At 42.2% G+C, this 24507-nt stretch overlaps 1 protein-coding gene across 1 annotated transcript; it reads left to right on the top strand.

Annotated features, from left to right (window-relative positions):
• Positions 1 to 1414: 1414 nt before the first annotated feature.
• On the top strand, positions 1415 to 23503 carry CYTIP (cytohesin 1 interacting protein). Its single transcript, XM_074966821.1, has 8 exons — positions 1415 to 1585; positions 6376 to 6425; positions 6846 to 6900; positions 14134 to 14236; positions 14383 to 14476; positions 17065 to 17134; positions 22126 to 22192; positions 22937 to 23503. The coding sequence occupies exons 1-8, from the start codon at positions 1415 to 1417 to the stop codon at positions 23404 to 23406; spliced, it is 1080 nt and encodes a 359-aa protein (XP_074822922.1). The 3' UTR covers positions 23407 to 23503.
• The last annotated feature ends 1004 nt before the right edge of the window (positions 23504 to 24507 follow it).

The following is a 24507-nucleotide window of genomic DNA, read 5'->3' as shown; positions in this document are numbered from 1 at the left end:
AAACAGCTGTGACCCATTCACATGTCCCAGCAGCAAGTGGAAACAATACTAGGGAAAATGTGCAAGGAAAAGGAACCAGCCATAGAATTCCATCTTCGAGCTATGGATATTTATAAAAATCAACCATCTGTGTGGCGGCCTACGTAAGAATGGATGGTGGTCCCAGTCCTGCTCTGACTTTACACTAGCGGAGACATCCTCTCTATCAGGTGAATTCTCATCTGGCCACATACAACCAGTATCGTGCCCTTTTGTATCACCAGAGAGGCATAAAGGAGTCAGATCAGGGGAGAGGGTCTGACCCATTGTTTGCAATATGGTGCTCAATATCTTGTGAGTATGCAGTGTGTGTAGTGACAGATTGATGTTTGATATGTGTGGTAGAACCTCCTCAGAGGTGCTGAAACTAGGGGTGTTGGGGTTGCTGTTACACCCCATGGCTTGAAGTGGTTTCCATCATATACAGGTTTTATAGATTGGTTCAATGGCTCTCAGCACCCTCACTGTACAAATTGTTCTATCCCCCCTGCCTCCGGGACCTCTGGAGTGCCTTTATCAGCTACAGTGCTGCCTGTCCATTTGAGCCCACTTGCTGGGGGACCAATTTGGAACAGTTTTCTGACTTCCTTGTCTGTCTGTCTGGCTTGCCTGGTGTCACCATCTTTCTGAGGCCCCACCTACTGGCAAACTGACCGCCACCTGTGAAATACCTCACTTCATTCTCATGCCATGGCCCTCTCTGACTGCGAACTGACTGGCATGCTCCTCCTCCCCTCATGGCTCTGTCTATGGGCTGCCCGGTATCGCCTTTCTGCTTGCATGGAATTACGTTAATTTTTCTTTTTGGAACAGAATTGATAATTAATTAAAAGCAAAATGCAGTTTCTCTTTTAAGAGCATCACCGAGCTGGAATAGTGCTTTCTTGCAGTGAATACTTTCTGACAAGTCCTTTTAATTCTTTCTGATGTCCCTAACTCTTCACTGAAGTCATTATTTGCAAAAACATGATTTTTTTTGTCAATGATAATTTGAGGAATATGAAGGGACACAGAGCAAATGTAAGAATGAATGTCAAATTCAGGGACATTTTTAAAGCAAGATGGTCTTTTAATCACAAACCATCACAGAACATAAAAATTGCATGATGTGAGTTCTGCTTGTATCCAGGAGTGGAAAAACAAGCTGTTTTCTTTAATTGCAAAATGCATCTCCTAGCTCTCCCATGAGCTTAAAAAAAACATTGAGTAATGTTGCGATCTGCAAGAAGTGATTTATGTAACATGCACCTAAACCACAAGTCACATGGGCTCTTTCTGTTTGCTACTTTTGATTGCTTGGCTGAGGAAGCAAACTATAACCTCCTCTACAAGCAATGTTCTTTAGCAATGCCAGTCTAAGTGCCCTTCATCCAACATGTCCTTAAGAAAGCTCATTCAGCAAAACCGCAATGCCAATTTTGTGGGCTACTGTGTTAGTCCAAGTTACACACCTTACTTGGATCCAGTGTGCAGTCCCCAGATGGATAATAGAAGAGTTCAGAGTCTGGCAAACACAGTGGGCACATTACCCAGGGGACGCAAACAGGTATGTTTTCAGTTTTTGACATTGTGGAAGGTCCGATTTTTGCAGGACAGATAATTGTTTTTCTGGGTTTTTTTTTTTTTATTTCTAAATGTAAGCTACAAGGTTATCAACATGTGATTTTTAATGGTTTGTTGTAGAATGTAGCAGGCCACATTCAACCTTGATTTAACTTTAATACAGTCAGTAGAATTACACCAGGGGGAATTTGGCCCGGCATGTTTTCTTGGATTGTGATTATAAAACCTTTAAAACAAAACACTAATATGGCAAGTTTTTAGGGCAATTCGGAACATAAAGTTCTTTTTCAGCTAAAGAAAAGGAGTACTTGTGGCACCTTAGAGACGAACCAATTTATTTGAGCATAAGCTTTCGTGAGCTACAGCTCACTTCATCGGATGCATGAAGTCACTAACTTCTAAGTCACTAGCTGTGCTGCATTAGGGTTTGTTCTGTTTACAACTGTGTTGAGAAGACTCTCTTGATTTCTGGGTGTTTCTGATCATTTAATTTACTTTGCTCTGGTATAATGGCTTGTTTCGGCTTTTGGTTCCCTCATGAACTGCCTTCCCCATCTATGACTGAAAGCACCTCTCATTAGTTGTGTCCATCTGGTTTGAAGTATTTTGCTAGAAGTGATTCTGATTTGAATTGTTTCTCAATACAATATTCTTTGTTTTTCTTTCTTTTTCTTTCAGAGCATGACAGATTTCTGTTTGCAATTGGCTTTTAAGAAAGCCCGTTTCTGTTCTTGCTAATGCTGTGAATTGGCAAATAAGCACTTATAGGATCTATCTAACAATCTAATGTAAAGCAGTCTAAATTGAAAGTACATAAGACATATTAACACAAATTATCAAAGAATTTGTACATACTGATTGTGCACTTACGCATTCACTTTGTATAACAATATAAGTGCACGTAATCCTTCTCGTTGTACAATCCTGGAGAAGATAAAGCAGAGCCAGAATTAGACAGATTAATGTATTTCTGTGGAATACTATTGATGATTCTTTGTTCAGTTACAAGTGCTTGTGATAGGCACGGTTTTCTATGGCAATCATGCCTGATTTAGAGAGAGAATCTACAGTAATGGTTGTGACGTGACCATGTTTGTTAAAAATAAATTGCAACACATGTATTTGCTCTGAGAACCACCCTCTGCAATGAATTACATATCCGATGGATACTTTAGAGAAGTAGATCAGTTTAAAGATATGTGCATATTTAACTCTCACAAACAGCCTACAGTTTGCTATAAGTACATCTAATGCTCCTCCCCAAAAACAAATACATGTTTCTGAAATAAGATTGGTACAGAGATGGTTGTTTTACAATGGGGCACAGTTTAATCCCTCTGAAGTGTGTGTCATATGTTTTATTACATTAACTTGCAGTCCATAGACATTTTTGTGATACAGGCCAGTAGTTCCTCATTTTTAATCTACATTTGGCAAGAATCTTTGCTTAAAATTAATGTTAGCCCTTTTCAGAATCCTTCCTGATTTCTTAAATACTTTTCTATTTGCCTGAAATATCAAGTTATGGTTTTCTGGCATCGTGAATGTGTGTATGCTGTTGGACTCTACCATGCATGGAGATAAGAGTATTCCTGTAACGATGAGCGGTGTCACACAGACCCTCCGTACCTGCTCACGCATGAGGATTAATCACCCCAATAACGCCCGGTGAAACTTAGATCTGCTTTTAGAAATGCTGGAATTAGCATTAGCAAATCAGCATTTCCTTTGGTATCACAGCACTCCCGGAAGTACCGCTGTGTGGATGCAATACTCCTAATGTGGGGTTTTCAAAAGTGCTCTGCATTGGCCTAACTCTCCTCCAGTTGAAGACGATGGAAATTTGACTTCAATCGGAGCAGAGTTAGACCAAACCTGAGGGCTTCTGATTCCCAACCCAGGTGGTATGTTCTCTTGCTGTATCTCTATTTGTCGTTGGTGTCAGTGGAGAAAGTAACAGGCCCATTTGGCTACTCATGGATGAATGCTGGCAGAGATAAGAGTGGCTTTGTGGTAAAGGCACAAGAGTGGGAGTCAAAAAGATTTGAGTCCTACTGCAGGTTCAGCTGGTTCTTGTGTGATCTTGGTCAATTAATTCTTTCCCTCAGTTTCCCGGTTTGTAAAATAGGGATCATTCTACTTGAATTTCTCACGGAGCGAGATATGGTGGGTGAGGTAATAACTTTTACTGGACCAACTTATGTTGGTGAGAGAGACACACTGTTGAGCTTTTCTTCTTTTCATGGGGAGTTAAGTATTAATGTTTGTAAAATGCGTTCAAGTTCTCTGCTGGAAGGTGCCAGAGAGGTGTAAAAAGTATTTGTGCTATTAACATACACTGTTGGCACGATAAAAATATTAACTCTAATTAGAACTACCTCCCTCCCAACATCACTCCAAATTATTCATTTGTGATACACCTACAGCCCCCTAGAGGTAAGGTAGCATGTCTGGGGCCCATAGATTCCGGCCATGCGTAGGCTTAGGCTGTGCCTGATTATGAAGAGCGGGTGTTCAGACCTGCACAGCTCAGACTTCGATCAGGCTGTACATTTTCCATAGTGCACAGCAGTAAAGCTTCCACAATATCAGTGAACATTAAGTGTCTTCTATCTGAAAGTTCCGCAAAATACCGTCACAAGGCATTCTTTCGTAGGTTCTAGAACCATAGGAAACACTTCAGCTATTCGACCAGCGCAGGGTTTCCCCCTACAGAGTATGGTCTATTGTCCTTTCCAGTTTAAAATGTTCCAAGAAATTAAATTACCAGCACTTCAATTACGGGGTGGAATCCACATACGATCAGTCTCGCTCTCAAAAAGATTTTCTTATTATTCAGCTTCAATTTTCCCTCTTCATAGTCTCACCCCATTACTTTTAATTACAACCACTTGCATTACCCTAAACAACCCCTTCCATTATGTTTACAGCCTTCAAACTCTTCAGCAGGTATCACAGTCATCGCTTAACCAAGTTACATACCCCTCCAGGGCTTTGGTTTTTAGAGCACCTGTTCCCGAGCTTTTGAAAGTGGATCACACAGGTCCTAGGTGGCCAGTACAAAAGTGTGCTGTGAGTTACCTCATTCTTGTATTGGCCAGTGGTAATGCAATGTATCAATGGGTTTCATCTTTATCCTATTAGCAGCAGGATCATGCCTGACATTTGGCTATACAGATATTGGAGAGTTTTTTTAAATAAGGCTTGATTCACTGCAGTTTTCCAGTGGAGGACTATTGCAGATTTTACAGTGGCATAACACTGGAGTCACATAATGGTATATCAGGTGCAAAATGTTTTCACATGGTAGATTCAGAAAGTGTGCAGTATTTCCACTTTGTATCAGAGGGTCTGGAAAGATCATACTAAGTGACTTTCACACCCATTTGGAAATGTTGCTTCTACCGGTGACTTTCTGTATCATAACAATACTGAAACAATGTATGATGATTGACCTGTAAAACCACTGAGTGTTGCACATGAAATGGTAAGTCAGCCCTAGAAAGCAGACAGGTTTATATACTGACAGTTGTTAATGAGAATTAGCCAGCCAGCTTTAAACAGATGGATTTGAAGAGGAATGCAAATTGGTTTACATTCTTATATTTAGCTTCTAAAACGGATGTTCTACAGTTGTCATTTTCATCAGGTTGACCAGATTTACTGTTTTAATTAAAACTTTTATTTCAAATTAAATCCAGTTTGTTTAGTTTACCTTTCTGTCATTCAGCTCCATCACTATGGACCTGGAGGTGGCTTAACAAAATGAAATCTCTTCTGTCTAACCCGCTCCCACTTGCCACTGTGTATTTATTACTGCGGCATCAGAAGTGCCTTTGTTATTGACCGATACAGCACTACGCAGTCTACCAAACATCCCAGAGACATGTCTCTTCCCTCATCATTCCATTTGGAAATGACACAGAGACTGAGAATGGTATGGAAGATCAGAGGGATTTTGTTTATAACAGATTTATGGAGAATACTGAACCTTGCTGTTGAATTCATGCATGCCGAACAGACCACCCAAGTGCCAACCATTGGATGGTGGTACCAAGGCCTCAAACGGGACTTCTCTATCATACCCCTTTCTGGTCTTCCCTTACCCAATATAGTTTTAGGACTAGATTCATCTGAGGCTTATATTGTTTCTTTTAGGCATTACCTAAGGTACAGTACCCGCAAGATGAAGACTGCTGGGGAGAGGTTGCAGTAGTGCAAAGTGGCTACAAACTCTCTCCTCTACTGAGGAACCTGCATGCAGCCAATGCTATCCCCAAGTGGCCAGGAATGGCTGGAGAGAGTGGATGTGAGATGCCCTGATTCAGCACATCCCCTAAGCACTCTGCACCTGCTCCTACACCAGGGGGAACACCAAGGGAGGTTAGACAGCAGTAACACCTTCTGTTCTCCTGGAGGCTACAGAGTGCCAGGCTGGTATGAGTGGAGGTATAATTTGCACCTTGCTGAGTCAGCGAGAGAGCATCTTCAGCAGTTATATACACTTGAAAAGTGGCGCAAACACTCTACCAGGTGTCACTTTCTTCTGTCCCCGTCCCCCCTCACCACACACCAGGTTTTTCACACAATGCTCATGTGATAGCAACTTTGCCAAAATAATTCTCTTGGGAATAGAAATTCACTAACACACAAAGGTTCAAGGAATTGTCTCTGTGGTGTACTTTTCTATTAACTTGTTGATTTTATTCATTGTATACGTAAAGTTAAATGTATGGACATATTAACAATGGCAAACTTTATTTCTGTTTCCAGCTTGCTTTAACCAGATCAAGTTCCTTACGTGACTCTTCTGGGCCACAAAGGTAAAGAGATTTGCTTTTTACTGTGATACTTGCTCTGATTTTATATTGTGCTGTAGATGTATGGATAGTAAAAAGATAAAACAGAAAATGAAATAAAAGCCATTCCCTGAAGAGCTTACAATCTAACAGCAAGAGTAGGTACAGCACAGATACCAGGCAGAGAATGGTGGTTCGTTCGTACACAGTAGCTAGTGAGCAGTGTAGAGCAGGTGGGTTTAAAAAGTAATTTGAATTTTGAGAGGAAGGGCTCCTAAGATGTATGACTGTCTGTAAATGTGCATGCCATGAATCCAGACTGTTGATGGGGTTGATATGTCACAGTTGGATAAATAGCGGCATTTTGCATTTCTTAGTAATAAATAACCCCCCCAAATAGGGTGCTGTGTTCTTTATGTGCAGATTTATGTATTTTTCTTACAGACGCCTTCTTGCTATTGTCAAAGAAGATAATGAAACATTTGGATTTGAAATTGAGGTGAGACTTCAGCACTGTGAATATAGATTATCTAATTCACTGACTATGATAGGTCTGTGTTCGTGATGAATTGAAGTGATGGACCTGGAATGTGATGGACTTCAAAGGGTTTACAAATATAGAAGGACACAGACCAAACCCTCTGATCACCAGCCACTACACCTGAACTTCAGAGAGATTCAGATCTGAATCCAGATCCAAAATTTGCAGGTGGCCCTATCTTTATTATGGGCCAAAACAAAACTCTAGATCCAGACACCCTCAACTTCCATGGCTCTTCCTATTCCATGACATAGTTGTTTTAATCCTCCTTCTGAATCCACAATAAGCTTCTTGTTGCCAAAAGCAGGGGGTGTTGTCAGCTGATTAGAATAGAGGGCTAGAAAGCAAGAGGACTCCTGATATCAATTCACACCGCTGTGATTAACTTCTTGAGTAACTTTAGACAAGTCATATAATTTATGCTGGCCTAAGTTTACCCATCTGAAAAATGGGTAACTATGGCACTTACCTGCCTCATAGAGATGTTGTGAGAATTAATGGTTTTAAAGTGCTTTAGATTAACGCTGCTATACAGGTATTCTTGACACTTATGTTACCCAACTCAGGGATCGCTTCAATGTGTGTAGTGTATCTAACTTGTATGGGATTTCCTCATGGACACTGAGGGGGAAAAGCAAAAAGTCCTTTATACAGAGCCCAGTGCAAACTTGGAAGGGATAAAGAACAAGTATAGAATATAAATATTTGAGTCCATTATGGGAAAATAACACACACATGCTCTCTTCTGAAAACACTGTACTATCTTTTTAAAATCTTTTTAAACTTTATGTAGATATATTTTTGGAAGTAAGTGTACAGAGGAAATACATTAAGAAATTTTTAAATAATAATGAACTTACTAAGTTCAACTATTTTATTTTTAAGTAAATTGCATGAAAAGTAACTGTGTGTATATATAGATTTGTAATGTATGCATGTGTGTATCTTTCTTTCTCTCTGTTTTTATGTATAGAGGGAGAGAGAGACACATACAAGAGTTAATATTAACACATCAAATAATAAAAATAAAATTACTTATGGTTCATAATAAGTCGAGAGCTTGATCCTGTAACCTTTACTTTAGGATTACAGGGGCAGGCCTTTGCAGATTTCTTATATATTTTGGGAGATATAAATCTTTGCTATTCCTCTTTCAGCTGACTACTTTAATACTTTGACCTTGATCACTAGAAAAACAAAACTGATGCAATTTTCAGTACAGTTGTCTAATACAAGTATTATAGAACACCTCCTCATACTGTATTTCTAATCTGTACAGACACACATTTGTACAGTATTTATTTGTTTATATACTGGGAGTCTTTATCTGTGTCCATTTATTATTTTGCATAATTACTCTGGGTGGCATGGTTGTAGCTTTAAAATACATCACTGATGTTAATGTGAGATAGATATTTAGCAGAGTATATAAATAATACATTTAGAAATGTTCTCAAGGAAACATCAGGTTTTTAGGCTTATTTGAGGACATAAGGATCTGATTCCCCACTTGCAATACATAGGAATGAAACCACACATTTATTTACAGTGCTGTTGTTGTGCATCTTTGAAACATTTCTCAAATTTATGCACAGAGAATAAATAACATTCTCAGCCAAATTAGTGTATTAAGAGAAGCATAACTTTTTCTGATTTAGTTCTGTGACTAATGAGTGTGTAAGTATTTGGGTCAGGAATAGTGGAGAGCTTTTAGAAGGGAAGATAATTGAGTCAATTACTGTGCTTTTGTATGAATTGAGAGGGCAGATTTTCATTATTTGTGGCATTCAGATTAAAAATAATTATTCTTGGCATATCTTCCTCCTGAGTGTACATTGTCTGTGAGCCTCTCACTTGATAGCCTGGTCTATAAAAAGCCAGTATCTGTTTGGTATTGAAATAGGTTGACTTAGCTCCAGATTTTGACGGTATTTAGGTGTTAACTCCACTTGCCATTGCACTACCTAAGTCCCATTTTCAGAATTGATTTTAGGCTCTTAGGAAGCCTAAATCCCATTGACTTTCAATAAGACGTAGGCTCCTAAAAGCCCAAATCGCTTCTGCACATGAGACTTAGGCTCCTCAGCATGGACCTCTCCCATGCTGCCCCTTTCCCCTGAGGCCTCACCCCATGCTCACTCATCTCCGCCCCCTCCCCCTTTGGCTCTCCTTTACAGCCAGTAAAAAGTGGGAGGGCTTTTTAAAAGTGATGGGGCCATGACCCCCTGGCCCCACTGTCCCAGCACCCCTGCTTCTATGTCAGCTAAGCCATGTCTGAGCTGGAGGTGTAACTTCCAGCTCAGGTAGATACACCCATGCTAGAGCTAGCTCTGATTAAACTAGCATGCTAAAAATAAACATGTAGCTGCAGAGGCATGAGCCACAGGATAGACTAGCCACCCCGAGTACATACCCAGGGTTTCAGATGGGATTGTGCTCAGGGTGGCTTGTCTGTCCTGCCACCGCCGCTACGCTTTTAGTGCGGTAGCTTGATTAGAGATAGCATGTGTTTTTTCTGCCTGAACTGGAAATTACATCTCCAGCTACAGTGTGGACATACCCTTAGACTTTGCAACGCTGACTGGAGCAACACCTAAGCATCTTTTTAAAAAGCAATCTGGCCTGAAGGGTTTACACTGTGTAGATGTGATTATTTCATTATTATAGTATGAGTTTAGGCACCCCTGAATAGGACTATATGAATCTCTCTATGCTACCATTTGCAGGTGGTTTATGAGAATTACAGTGGGTGCATTTGAAAGTTTCTGCCCATTTGACTGATTCTACCAGTACTTCCCATTTATGGCCTCAGTCTGTTGTAATCAGATGACGGCAATCAGTGCTGTTGTAATCGGACAATGCATGTGTCTAAAAAGTTACTAATGTACATATGTGTGTGTGCAAGTTTGAGGCCTAAATAGCTAGATATTACTACTCAGGCTGGTATAAACTTTCAGTCTGGTAGGAAAATGTTAAATGGCATGTACTGGTGTGATTCTGAAATATTGGAATATTGGGTTTAGCTGAAAGCATTAAGTTGTGCCTAATGTTGAAATCGCTGAGTTGCATAGTTTCTTCATGAATAAGTAAATCAGCCCAGGTTTGCTAGAAACTCATGCCAGATTTGCTCATCATTTGATCCATGTTGTGATTAGAAAGATTTGTGAATCTGCCGAGGATTTTAGGGTTGTAACGAAACTCAAAATTGAGTGGGTTTTGGCTGTCTTAGTTTCACTATTAGAGAGACAAGGTGGGTGAGGTAATATTTTATTTGACCAACTTCTACTGACGAGAGAGACCGCTTTTAAGCCACACAGAGCTCTTCTTCAGGTCTGAGAAAGGTACTCTGAGACCGAGTGCAGTGCTTAATTTGTGCCAGGGCTTGCCAGGACTGAGCCCGGGCACCTCTAGACTTGGCAGTTCATAGTCCCAGCACCTCTGGGCTTGCTGCATCAGTTATGAATGTAAAAAATTGCTTAAGCCTTGGTACCTAATTGCTTGAGCCCCAGAATCTCTTTCATTACAAATTAAGCACTGTCTGAGTGTGACAGCTAAATGCAAGGTGGAACACATTGTTTAGCAAAAGGAGTTAGCACATATTGTAAGGGACCAGTCAAGACACAGTGGCGCATTAACACCTCTGACAAAAAGGGGGGTAGCCGTGTTAGTCTGGATCTGTAAAAGCAGCAAAGAGTCCTGTGGCACCTTATAGACTAACAGACATATTGGAGCATGAGCTTTCGTGGGTGAATACCCACTTCGTTGGATGCATGCACGCCACAGGACTCTTTGCCGCTTTTGTGAAAAGTGTTAGGGTGTTTTAGCATTTTCCTGGGTGAGCTCATTTGAGAGCGTATTGATTGTCTGGTTTAACCCACATTATTGTTGGCGCATTTAGTGCACTGGATGAGGTACAACACCTGTTGTGATAGGCATGTGTAGGACCCATGGGTCTTGAAAGTTGTGTTGTGGGGACTGTTGATCATCACAGCTGTGGAGATATGTCTACAGGTTTTGCATCTGTTCTGGTGGGGTCTGGTGCCGCTTTGAGTTGGTGTATCTTGGTCTGTGGGGAAATTGCTTCTGATGATGAGCTTGGAGAGGTTGAGGGGCTGTTTGATGGGGTATTTTTTCAGGATAGGGTCCAATTGTGTATGGGTTGTAATTGTTTGATACCCTGGTTGGGTTCCAGTGTAGGGTGACAGGTGACAACTAGGGGTATTCAGTCAGAGAGGGTTTTATTTCTGTATTGAAGCAGATTCTCTTGGGACATTTGGGTGGCCTGTTCCATGATGTGATCTACTTCTCTGGTGAAGTGTCCTTGTTTGGTGAAGATGGTTTTAAGTGTGTTAAGGTGTATATATCCTGGGCTGTTTCCTCAGAGCATACTTTGTTGTATCTGAATGCCTGGCTGTAGATAAGATTTCTTGGTGTGTTTGAGGTGGTTACTGGATCTACGAAGGTAGGTGTGGTGGTCTGTGGGTTTCTTGTATATGGTTGTCTGTAGGATTCCATTGTTGAAGCTGGTTGTGGTCCAGAAAGTTGATGTTAGTATGGGAGTGTTCCAGAGAGAGTTTAGTGGGTGGGTGGTGGAAATCTATGAGGGAGTTGAAACAGTCTGTCCAAAAGATGAAAATATCAGGTATATCACTGGTTTTGTGATTTGTTTGTCCAAAAATTCTTTTTCAAGGTGGCCCATGAAGAGGTTGGCATACTGGGGACCATCCTAGTACCCATGGCTGTTCCCATGGTTTGGACAAAGTGTGTGTTGTTGAATGTAAAATTGTTATGGGTAGGTATGAAATGGATGAGTTTGCTGGTGACTTTGGGGTGGATAGCTGAGGGTAGTCCATTATCTTGTAAATATTTTGAGGCAGGCAATGATGCTGACATTGTGAGGCATGTTGGTGTATAGGGAAGTGACATCCATGTTGGCAAGGATGGTGTTCTGAGGGAGGTTGTTAATGTTGCAGAGATTGTGAAGGAAGTCAGTTGTGCCCTTTGTGTGTGGTGAGCGGTTAGAAGATGGTTTCCTATGAGTCCCGATATTCCTTCAGTAAGAGTGCTGTGGCCAGAGAGGATGAGTCTGCCTGTGTTCCCTTGTTTGTGTATCTTGGGAAGCATGTAGGAGGTCCTTGGGATTAGTTTGTGGGAAATGAGTTTGTAGAGTTACGCTTGGAATTGTTTGGGGAAGGATTTTATGATATCCTGGGTAAATTGTGGTGTGGGGTCTTCTTTGAGTTCTTTATAGTAGGTGATGTCAGAGAGTTGTCAGTTGGCCTCATTAACATTTGCCTGTACCCTGCCCCTCCCCTCTGGCCGGGGCCATGAGACCATCCCCAGAGGAGTCCCGAGCACTCCTCTCCCCCCCTCTCCCTTGGCTAAAGGACCCCCGCACAGGCCAGAAGCCGGAGCACTCACCCCACTCGGCTTGAGGCGTCCTGGGCCAGTCGAAGACCTGAGCCTTCCTCCCTTCCCACCTGCCTGGAGGTGCCCCGAGCTCCCTCCACCTGCACAGAGGAGACCCGGCCCAGCTGCAGGGAAAAGTCTCTCACTTTCATCCGAAGAAGCTTTTCATATGTCCCATGCAGGTTCTGGGCTGGTTGAGGAGGTGGTATTTGCTACTCAACTTCCTGGGTTCATCAGTCCAGGGAGATTACTGATGAACCCAGGAAGCTGAATAGCACATACCACCTCCTCAGGTGCCCTGGAACCAGCATGGGGCATAATAAAGCAAAAACTTCCCCCCAAAGCACCACAACTGGGCATCCAGCAGCCATGGCAGAGCCTCCCCTGGCCTTATTATATCCACCACCCACGTCAATGGTGTCCCCTTTGTCTACTGTTTGATCACACTCTGGTGATTAGATTTCAGGGAGTGTATGGCTGTCCTCTCGGTGGTGGAGAAATCATGGTAGATGCGATGTTTGTTAAGGATTTCACAGTCAATTTTTTCCCTGAAGTGGACATGGTAATTGTGAGTGGTAGTGTCATTGTTGTTTCACTATTAATGTTTCGCATCGCTCCAGTCCTGAATTGTGGTAGGAAGATGTGGTTAAATATTGATATTGCCAGGCAACCAACAGGATTGGTTATTTCTTATGTCTTTGCAAGATAACAGAGATTTTGATTAGGTATTTACAGTTACATGATCTGTCTGGCTATTTTTCGAAGTACATGTGACACAGATGATGGATTTTGCTTGATTTTTTCCTCATAATTATTTAATGAATATTCATTTCAAAATAAAAAAGAGGCAGCTATTTTTTTCTTGGAGGAGGTGTGGACACAATGTTGTGCCTTGGGACTCAGAGCTTTTACAGCTTAAAAAATGACTTAGGACAAGAGCAGGTTCAATTTTCCTTGCTTCTCAATCATCTCATAATAGTCTCTTGTCCCATCTAATATTACCTGATGGTTAAAATGACATTTGAAATATGGTAGCATAGATGGGCCCAAAATTTTTAAACCATGTTCCCAGGCTGTGTCAGACTCTGCCATGTTATAACTGGATCCTACAAGATGGTAGCTTGTTGTAGTGTAAACAAGAGAATAATCTATGTCCAGGTTGGCTAGAACCAGAAAGTTGTTCTTGTCTACAGTTAATGTGTAAATAGGCCTAAACTCTTCTTGTTGCTGTTTAAGAGCCATCTTGGTTTAAAACTATGTTGTGTAGGAACGGTACATATTGTAAATAAAATGAACAAGGATAATTTATTAATTGTTTTTCTGTTTCCACTCATTTCTCTCCTAAGAAGGAAATATCCTATTCCCATTGTCTCAGGCTTCCTGACTTCTCATTTACGATAATAACAAAAGTAATAAAACATTATGCAATACAAAAAATAAGAAAACACTGAAAATAAGATAGGTTTCAGAGTAGCAGCCATGTTAGTCTGTATTCGCAAAAAGAAAAGGAGTACTTGTGGCACCTTAGAGACTAACAAATTTATTTGAGCATAAGCTTTCATGAGCTACCGCTCACTTGCATCCGATGAAGTGAGCTGTAGCTCACGAAAGCTTATGCTCAAATAAATTGGTTAGTCTCTAAGGTGCCACAAGTACTCCTTTTCCTTTTGAAAATAAGATGAACGCTTACTGTACACTGATTGGGCTGTAAGGCAATATTTAACTTTTTATATTGATTTTGAGGTTTTAATATTGGTAACATTGTCAATTTGATATTTATAGACACGTAAATTACAACACCAAAATGCTTGCTCCCTGCAAATATGCACTTATGTCTGCAAAATACAAGAAGAAAGTCCTGCCCATCTTTCTGGCCTGCAAACAGGTAATTATCATGTTTTCCTATGGTTTGTGGCTCCGTTTGTTTCTTTTCCCATTTATTTCTGTGTCATTTAGTTTTTGTTTTTAGAGACTGTGGAAAGAATGGTGTGTACCTGAGATGTTCATTTTACTTTTATTTAAATTTACCAGGTGATATTCTAGCCAATATCAATGGAGTAAACACTGAAGGTTTTAGTCACAAGCAAATGGTGGACTTGATAAAATCTTCAGGGAATTATTTAAGGTAATTAAGTGTGTTTTCAAACATTTTAGTTTAATCCCTTCTCACACTATGAGCCTAAGAAGAAATGTTTACTTGTTTCCTGATGCTCCGTTTGCTGTTTCTGATGCAAAGGCAAAAAGGATTAAATCAAATTCTGCTGATGAAATAAGATCCACAGTTCTGCCTGTAGGCGGGAACACAATAGCAAGTTCAAAATCGTAGAGCCACGCTACACGACAGTTTAGGACAAGACATGCAAAGTTACCATAGCACATCAAATATGCAGAATGTAATTGCCCAAATTAGAATTGAACCCTGCTCTAGCATAGGGTGACCATATTTCCCTATGCTGAATATTGGACACCTTGTAAAATTACTCGTATTCAAGGGAGTTCAGCGGCAGTCAATCAGAATGATGCAGTAAAAATGTTCAAATTAACATTAAGTTGACTGAGCCCCTGTTAAAAAAGAAATACTAAGCAGTTGGAGTCTTTTTATTTATCTTCTTATCTTTAAGACTTTAGGTTTGATACAGGGAGGGGTGACACACAAATCTCTATCCTCCCACACACACACTGGGAGAGGTGACGCGCACACACTCCCATACACCTCTCATATATGGTGGGGGACGGGTGACTGGCTGGGCCCTCGGGACACACCCGCCTCTCCTGGTATCTGGCACCACATCTTCCTGAGGCAACACGCTGGGGGGGAACACTCAGGGTCCCATGCCCCTCCTCCCCAGATTTCTGCCAGGATTCATACCAGAATGTGGCCAGCAGCAGCCTTTTGGCACTGTGCTGGAGGGAAGGGACGGGAGTTGCTTCCAGCAGCAGGGGAGGAGGAGTGGACGGGGAAGAGACGACCTGGCCTGTGTCTTTGCAGAGTTCATCTCTTCTTCTCTCCTCCATCCCCAGTGGCTGGAAGTAGCTTGTCCTTTCCTGCCCACACAGTGTCAAAAGGCAGCTCACACCTCCAGGCTGCTGCTGGCCACTGATATAACCCAGCCACCTCCTGTCCCCCGTCTATAGTGTGGGCAGGAAGGGGTTAAGCTTTAAGGATGCATTGTGCACCAGGGCCCAACCTAACTGCAGGGGCTTCAGCAACCGCAGAGCCCGGCCAGAGATGTGGGTCAGCAGGGAAGGGTGCCTAAGGGCCAGAGCAGCCCCATGCCCACTGGGGGCAGGACCCAGGGCAGGAGGGTCTTGGACTTTCCTGGGGTGCTGGCCCAACCAGAGGCAGTGGGGGAAGGAAGGAGCCTGCCAGCTAGGGTGACCAGACAGCAAGTATGAAAAAATCGGGAGGGGGGAGGGGGTAATAGGCACCTATATAAGACAAAGCCTCAAATATCAGGACTGTCCTTATAAAATTGGGACATCTGGTCACCCTATTGCCAGCCAGGCTGCTGGTGAGCTGAGCGCTCCAACCAGGGGCTGGTTCTCTGCACAGTGCTGGGAGTGGGACACTTGGGAGGATATGGAGTAGCAGCGGGGTTGGGGGGAGGGAGAAGGGGCAAAACTGGGAGAGAACAGTGAGAGGGGGAGCATGTAAAGGGCTGATGGGTGGGCAGCACAGGTGACATGTAACCAGGCACTGCCTGGTGCCTGCCTGCACTCGCTGGCCACCGCAGTGCCGGCCAGAAATGGAACAGGGGGCAGGGCCCTGCTGGCCAAGAGCCAGCATGCAGTGTGGGCTGCACTGACAGACCACCAGAGGAGTAGCCGGTCCCACACACTGAATCTTCACCCCCCGCATCAGCCTTGCACACCCACCCCTATTGTTGGCCACAGGACCCCTCCACTCACCACTGGTGGGAGGGTGACTGGCAAGCAGGGATCGGGCCAGCAGCAGGACCTGCCAGTACTGATGAGGGAAGGCAGAAAATACGGGACAATTTGCCTGTTTTTAAGAAAAAGTCAGGACACCTGCAGGAGGGCTTAAATACGGGACAGTCCCTTTAAGAAGGGGACATCTTGTCACCCTACTCTTGCAAGCACTACTGAGCATGAGGTAAGTAGGTTTTTGCAGTGGATCAGCAAAAAACTGTTTATCACAGGCACTTATAGAACGGTACATTGGAAGAATTCCCAGGCCATTACAAGACCTTCTCATCTCACACTCTCACACTTTTTGATCTTTGTGGTAAGTAGTATTAGTTCTCTCAGTGCTTGTTGACATAAAACATACAGGAACACTAATTGGTCAAGACTTACACCTACCTCCTTGTCCCCATTGGCCCTAGGATCCCCTTTTTTATATTTACCATTCTTTGGATGTTGGCCCAATACTCTCTCTCCACCCTCTCCTGCTTCTCCACACTCATGTGTTTGGAAATTTCCAAGTGACTTGATTCCTCTGTAACACAGGAAATACATCACTCCTTTAAAATAGCTGATTCAAGAGAGATAATACATCCTAAGTGCATCCCTCTCCCCAGACCTCCATATTCCACTTGCCTTTTAGATTGTGAACTCTTTAGGGTATTTACTGTGCCTACTCCTCTGTGTGCTACTGCAGTATAAACATTACCTAATAGTAATAATGTAATACCTATACATGCTTAAATGGTCATTGTACATTTCAGTCATGAAAACAATTGTTCTTTACAGATTAGAGACTGTTAATGGAGCCAGAATTGTTAGGAGAATGGAACTTGAAACCAAGCTGCAGTTATTGAAGGTAATTTAATGTGTGTTTTTTAAGTGCAGTATGTCTCTTGTAAATATGTTGCATGTAAAAAGTGCCAGATTGACTTCCTGAAGACCAAAGTCATCTATTTATCTGCAGACAAAGAAGGAACAGGCAATGGAAATGCAACATCTCGCATTGCCTTGCCCATATGCATCAACCCCTCCTGCCTCAAGTGCTGAGAGGCTAGTTCATTTCCTATGTCTTTGACCTTGCTAGTTCTACTGCCAGCGAGGATACCAGTTGTGTTGGCAGTCTTTGTGAAGAGGATGCTTCTCCACAAGGGGAACCCCAAAATACCCTAGGCCCTCATTTCATCATCTGCGTAAGGTTATCCAGCTTGGGACATTGTTCATACATAGTATGTGCGAGGAGTAGAATTAAGGAACGTTTGCTGACTCAGGATAGCCCAAAGCTGCTGGATGATGATTTCAAGACTGATTGAGAGGAAGGATTGTATTGTGGTTAGGGCACTAGCCTGCCACTTGGGGAATTGGGGTTCAATACTCTGCTTCGCCACAGACATCCTGTGTACCTTGGGCAAGTCACTTAGTCTCTCTGTCTCAGGTGCCTACCTGAAAAATGGGGATAGTAGCACTTCCTTACATCACAGGCTTTTGTAAGGTGTTCAAATACTATGGTGATAAGGGCCATATAAGCACCTAAAATATCTAGATGATAGAATTACTTCTACTTCTGTAAACCTATAATAATCTCTGCCATGTGAGTGTCAGTAATGGGCAAGTACGAGGTATTATGACACAGACCTTGATTCGTTCTTTATTAACAGAGTTGGTATGATTTTTAATTTGATTTTGTATTTAGCAAATACCACCAGCAGTTTTGTACCATGCCATGGAATTCATAAAAAGTTTAAAAAAAAACCCCACAAAAAACAAAACAAAACCACATGCTGAACTTAAGCGTGTGTGTGTGTGTGTGTGTGTGTGTGTGTGTGTGTGTACATCTGACTCCAACTGAGTGAGCCGTGGCAGATCTGAGCAGTGGCCCATGCCAGCTGACGCGGACTTGTCGGCCTCCAGCTGTTTAACTGCAGTGTAGACATTCTTGTTCAGGCTGTGGCCTGGGCTCTAGAACTCTGTGAGATGAAAGGGTCCCAGAGCTCAGGCTGCAGCTTGAGTCCGAACATCTACACCACAATTAAACAGCCCCACAGCCCACACCCCGAAAGCCTGAGTCAGCTGACACGGGCCAGCTGCAGGTTTTTAATTGCAGTGTAGACATACCCTATGCGTACATGTTAAATCATCAAGTTGATCCAATTAACATACCTTTCTGGTGTAGTCAAACTATTCACTAGTGTCCGCGTAACTGGAGTTGATGTTCGTGTAGTTGAGAGCAGAATCTGACCCATCCTCTTTACTGTTTTTCTTTTCTTTTAAACAATTCTGGGCCCGATTCACCTCTCACTTACACTAGTGAAACTAATGATTTCAGTGGAGACACTGAAAGGAAAAGGAAAGTACTCGGCCTTTAAAGTGTTTTGTAATTTAAACAGATTAATTTTAGTGAAGAATTTAAGTTTTTAAAGTGTCCCAGAAGTGGTAAGTAGAAAACGCCTGTTTAAAACTATTAAAAATACACCTAACCTCCCAATGAATTACAGCAAAGTTGGGTTTTCTTTGGGATTCTCAGAGCAGGATGGTCTAGTGGATAGGGTACTGGACTAGAAGTCAGAAGACCTGGGCTCTGTTCCCTGTTCTGCCACTGGCCTGCTGTGTGTCCTTGGGCACATCTCTGTGCTTCTGTTTCTCCTTTGTCTTCATTTAGAATATAAAGGCAGGGACTGTCTCTCACTCTCCTTTGGGACCTCTGGGTGCTATGTAATGCAGCTACTCTAATAATAATATTTACCAGGTGGTTCTTTGCAAGGGTCACTCTGAGGCAAAGCTCCTTCATATACAGTGCTGCCTTTATGCAATCTACCATGTTCTGCCCTGCCCCTCAGTGTTAGGAGATTTAGAAAAGTAGAGGGAGGTGGGGGAACTACACATGCCCAGCATGCTGCTTACATCACATGGGGCCACCACCTGAGTTTGACCTCCAAATGACCCTGATATTGGAATGGCAACCCCAACTTTGATTAAATCAGCTAAGTATGCAAGCAGTCACCACCACTTAGTCCAGAAAGAACTAGAACTAAGTCAAGTCATGGAGCCAGACATTTCATTGCTGTGATTAATGAGACTGCAGTAGTTGATTATTATGTCGGCAGTAACTAGTACCACTACAGATTCCATTACTGTTAGTTGTACAGGCTGGGATAAGCTGCCTGACAATTGATCTCTCCCCACCCCCTCAGATAAAAGCTTTGAAATGCATCTGAGCCTAAGAAAAACATCATAAAGTTACTGTGCTTTGTGATATACCCATGTACAGTTTGATTCGACAAACAGCAGGTGGAACAGAGCTACTTTACAGTGGTGGATTTAAAATATCCCCAACCTGTTTCTTAGCAGCCGAACTCTAGCGCTGCTAAGTGGATTTGTAAAATATGAAATTCATTTCTCTCCTTTCCCCTTTCAGATTCAGAATCTAACCCCATTCCCCATCTTTCAGCCCTCGTTCAGAATTTAATTAAAGCAGTTATCTGCTTCCAAAATGGCTAGTCCCCTTGCTGCAGTGCGGACCACATTGTAATGCTCCATGATGGTGCTAATAGGGCTGGTCATTTTGAACATCCTGTGAGCCACGCAGCAGAGACCACAGCATCTCTAAGCTTAAGTCACTGGTAAAGCAAAATTGCTGCATCTCTAATCATATGCCCTGTTTTCAAAAAGGGGGTTAATCTACGAACTAGTTTCCCAGAAGTGCAAAACCACTACCTCACAAAATAGTTGTCATATATCGAAGTATTGTGAGAGTGTGGGCCTGGGCCCACCGGTTTCCTATTAGTGTGGTTACAGTGGTTAGAAACCTACTTTTGTTTATAAAAGATCAGTCCCCAAAAAGGCTTCTATAAATGAGACTCTACTCACGTATGTGATAAGTAACTACAAGTATAAAGAGTCATTATAAACAGAATTAGAGAGTCAAAGTGGGTGAGGGAATAAAAGATATTCTCTTTTATCTCACCCATCTTGTCTCTCTCATATCTTGGGACCAACACGGCTACAACTATACTGCAAACAGAATAAGCACATTTAGAGTTTAAGAATTGTTTGGGTTTTTGACATAACCAGCCAGATTGATACAAATAACCTTTTTAAAGAACCAGGGACCGAACATGTAAGCACATTGTCATCGAGACGTGTTCTAAACTTTTGGGCCAACAAACTGAAGAGAAGTCTAGCTAGCATTTTGGCAGCAACAGATGGATGCATAACAATTTTTTGAGAGTCCAAGTGCTCCCAAATTTCAGTTAGGTGCCAGAAACAAGAATTAGGGGATGGCTGGGACTCTGATGTAGCGATAGTGAGAATAAGGAAAATCTTGGATATTCTGAACAATCAGTCAAAGGTGTCTCTTGCTGCCCTCTTGAGAATTCACCCAGATTTAGCCAAATTATAGGCCTCTGAAAATCGCCATTTGCAAAAGTTCAATAGTGCTAGTTGGAAATGTTAGCAGCAAGCTTCTAAACTTTTTTTTTTTCCTCATGGTTTTTCACTGCAGCAAGAAAGAAATTTTTCAGTTTGTTTGTGTTGACCTGAAACTAATTTTATTTGAGGTTTTTTGGGTTCAAACTAAAAATCAGTTATCCACTCAGCTCCAGTAATGAAGAAGGGAGGAGGTAGTCTAATGTGACTGCCCTTGAAACAACAGTCCACACAAATGTCTCCACACATGCGGTATTAGCAAAAATTTGCATTTGTATTCACTATCAAGCTTCTGCATATGTGAACCAGGAAGCGGCGTGCCTAGCTACCTATTTATAGATGCACTGGGTTCATTTATATCATTGCAGATGGCCGTATTGCATCCACCTTAAAGCAAAATGGTACAGGTTTTATTGTTTTAATTAAAATATGTAACTGCATTTGAGATGTGTCTAGATAAGCATGCAGCAGGGAGGAAGCCAGCATGTTGAGCAACTTCAGGATAGATCAGCCTTTGTAGGCATCAGACTGAAAGTGCTGTTGCTAACCATGACATCAGGACATTGCTCATGGCAGAACAAGCAACAGAAGCACATGTGCCTTGTTTTCAAGTGCTCAGCACCCACGACTGCGGACAGATTTCCAGAAGAGATCAGTTCCCACTTGGACGCTTAACAGGGCAACATTTTCAAAAGCGTTAGGCTCCTGGTTTGCTGAGCTTTTTTGAAAAATCTGGTTCTTCAACTTGGTGACTAAATGGTAGCTGAGCATTTTTCAATATCCAGACCACAGGGCCCAACAGCCCATGACCCTGGCCTCACAGTGACATGACTGGCAGTTTGAATACAGCAACCAATGCTGGAAATTCTGAAGATCTTCTTATTCCAAATAACTAGATAATCTCTCTCCCAGCCTTTCTTTTGGCAAATGAGTTTCACTAGATACTGTCCTTGCCAGTGATTATTACATAGTTACTGCACTACAGTTATGGCTTTTGCTTCAAAGATGCTATCTGCTTCTATTATGGGATGTGCAGATAGTATTCAAATGTTGTTGGTACAGGTAATTATAGTATCATGCCTCTGAACTTTTGCATACTCTTCTTGTTAGAGGTAAGCCTGGCTTCCAATAACTAGAGTTATCATATCTATGGGTAATAAGAGAACCCAGATAATACTCCATAGTAGCATGTTAGGTGCATCAGCAAAAGTCAAACAAAAATTAACAGAATAATTTGTTTCTGGGAGAAACTTACTAATTTTCAAGCAAGCTCTGTTAATACGACTGGTAAGAGAACGTACGCTTTATTGAAAGTACCTGCTTCCTAGAACTAAGCTGCAGTTTTTCTGAATACACCATTTCTCTAAACCAGCTTTACATTGTGAAAGTTAGTGCTAATCATCATTCATAATTTACCCTTCACAGCAAACTATGCAGGAAAAATGGGTGGAGTACCGATCTCTGCAATTACAGGAACAACGCTTGCTGCATGGTAAGTTTTGATTTCCTGTTAGGAAACCACAGTACGTTTCATGACCATCACAGCTTCTTCTGCAGAAATTCTGTGTGCTCAGTCGAAAGCAGGTGTTTGCTTGGGTCTGATTTTCATTTGGCTTCTTTTTCCCTGTTAATGAGGGTACTGGGTGGAAAAACTGTTTCAGGGATTAATGAATGGGGATGTCTGTCTCCTTGGCTGGCGCAGAACAAAAGGTAATCTGCATGAATTCTAGAAAACAGAAGTTGGCATTGGTTACACCCTTTTCTCCTCCCTTCCCTTACTGACTGACCCAGGGAAAGGCCTTCATTCTGTTTATCGAGGGGGAAGTGATAGGTACATAGCTAATACACCTTCCTCTAAAGTATCAGTTATTGGCCACTGCCTGAGACAGGACACTGGACTTGATAGATCAATGTTCTAAACTGGCATGATAAATCCATGGGGCTCTTCCCCATCTTCCTGGCTGGGAAAAAAGCTGATGCCAGGTCAGTAAGGAAGAACAGAGAAGGGCTGAGAAATCTAGGGGAGACCAAATAAAACCGTTGACGTGCCTTGTGTAGCTCTCTTCAATCAGCCAAACATGTAGGCGTGAATTACCAGTAACATCTCTCTCTAATGACACTTCGGGAAATTCAGATTGCGATGTTGTAGATTATCTTTGATACACAGATTTCCTGTGCTCTAGTCTTTACGTGGTTTACATTGTATAATTCTGCTGCTTTTATATCTCTTTTCTAGGGGAGGTGAATGACAACTCTCTGTTTGACACCCAGGAATTGGAGTCCAATTTATTTGGTAGTTGTGCTTCACCAAGGCCTGCCTTCCCAATTAAACCCCGATTCTCCAGCGAAAGCAGCTGTAAAAGCCGGCTGAGCTCAATGACGGTGGACAGTGAGGATAGCTTCTACCAGAGCGGTGTTTTTGAGGATTCTGCTCATGAGACTTTGAGCAGGCAGTCAAGCACAGATGACGATTGCTTCTTTTCGAGGGACAATGATACTGCAGTAGGGAAATATTCACTGAGGAGGAACAGAAGCATTAGTGTGGCTAGCAGTGGATCAATGTCGCCCTCATGGGAGGGAGGCAGTTTTTCAAATATTTTTGGAACACTCCCACGGAAAAATAGGAGAGGAAGTGTCCGAAAGCAGCTTTTGAAATTCATTCCAGGTCTTCACCGAGCGGTGGAAGAGGAAGAAAGTCGGGTCTGACATCTTAAGTATCTTCTTCAGCAGGGACTGTGTTAGTATCCATAGACAGAAACTTCAGCAGTAAAACCACATGGTGCCTGGAATTCATACTGACTCACCCAGCCACACATTTCCCCCCAACATAACCTTACGATGGGATTGCCATTCGTTAAAGTGCTGGCTTTTTTTTCATTCTTCTTGAATGCAGCTAGCACACTGTGGACCCAGCTTTGTTAGTATAGAGCAGATTTTCAGGGACTAACTTTGGCATGTGAAAAAGCTTTGCAGTGCCTCCTCATCGACCCTTGTGTTACCAATGTAGTCCTCTCTGTGTGAGAGTTACAGCTATTTATTTCCTACGTTAGCCAGCCAAATATTATATTCTTCAAAGAACTTTAATAAAGGGCCTGCTGCTGCTGAAATCATTGGCAAAAGTCCCATCATGAGCAGGATCAGGCCCCACATATACAAATGTGCGCACCACAGAAGAACAAAACTGTGAAAAGTAGTGCAGTAACTAGAAGTCTGAAGGATTTACTTGTATGTTTGTTAACCTTATATTTTGCCTGTGCTGTGGCTCAGACTAGGGTATACTTGAGTTTCTGTAGCAGAGACTAGGGATTTTTATTTAAATGCAATTGTATTTCCAGTCAGTAAGCTAGAGACCACGTTTCTCCAGTCAGTCACGCCCATAGGACAGCATGCAGACACTGCAGGGACCGTAGCAGTAACTCCTAGGATATCGTTGGAATTTTTCTTATCTCTTCATACTATTTATATTTTAACACACATCATGACCTATGGCCCACACTTTATCAGACCTGTCTGCTCCTCATGGCTGAAATCACTGATATGTCATGCTAAGTCTTTACCATCACAGGGAATTTGAACTCTAGGGTTCACCCACAAACTTACATGATTCCTCAGCTAACAAACCAAAGCTTTTCTACTATGGCAGCTCATTCAGTACCATTGTCTGTTGTTTTTACACTAGACTGGCCACAATAGCTGAGTTACTGAGCTTTTAAAACGTGTGTGTGTGTGTGTGTTTCATTCATCTGGGTGGGGGACAAACTGGGGCCATTGAACATAAATGAACTTGGGAGTCAAAACATTTCAGTT

This window comes from Natator depressus, chromosome 11 (genome assembly GCF_965152275.1).
Source record: "Natator depressus isolate rNatDep1 chromosome 11, rNatDep2.hap1, whole genome shotgun sequence".
Classification (NCBI taxonomy): domain Eukaryota; kingdom Metazoa; phylum Chordata; order Testudines; family Cheloniidae; genus Natator; species Natator depressus.
The sequence above is the reverse complement of the archived record's forward strand: the minus strand, read 5'-3'. Positions and strand labels throughout refer to the sequence as shown.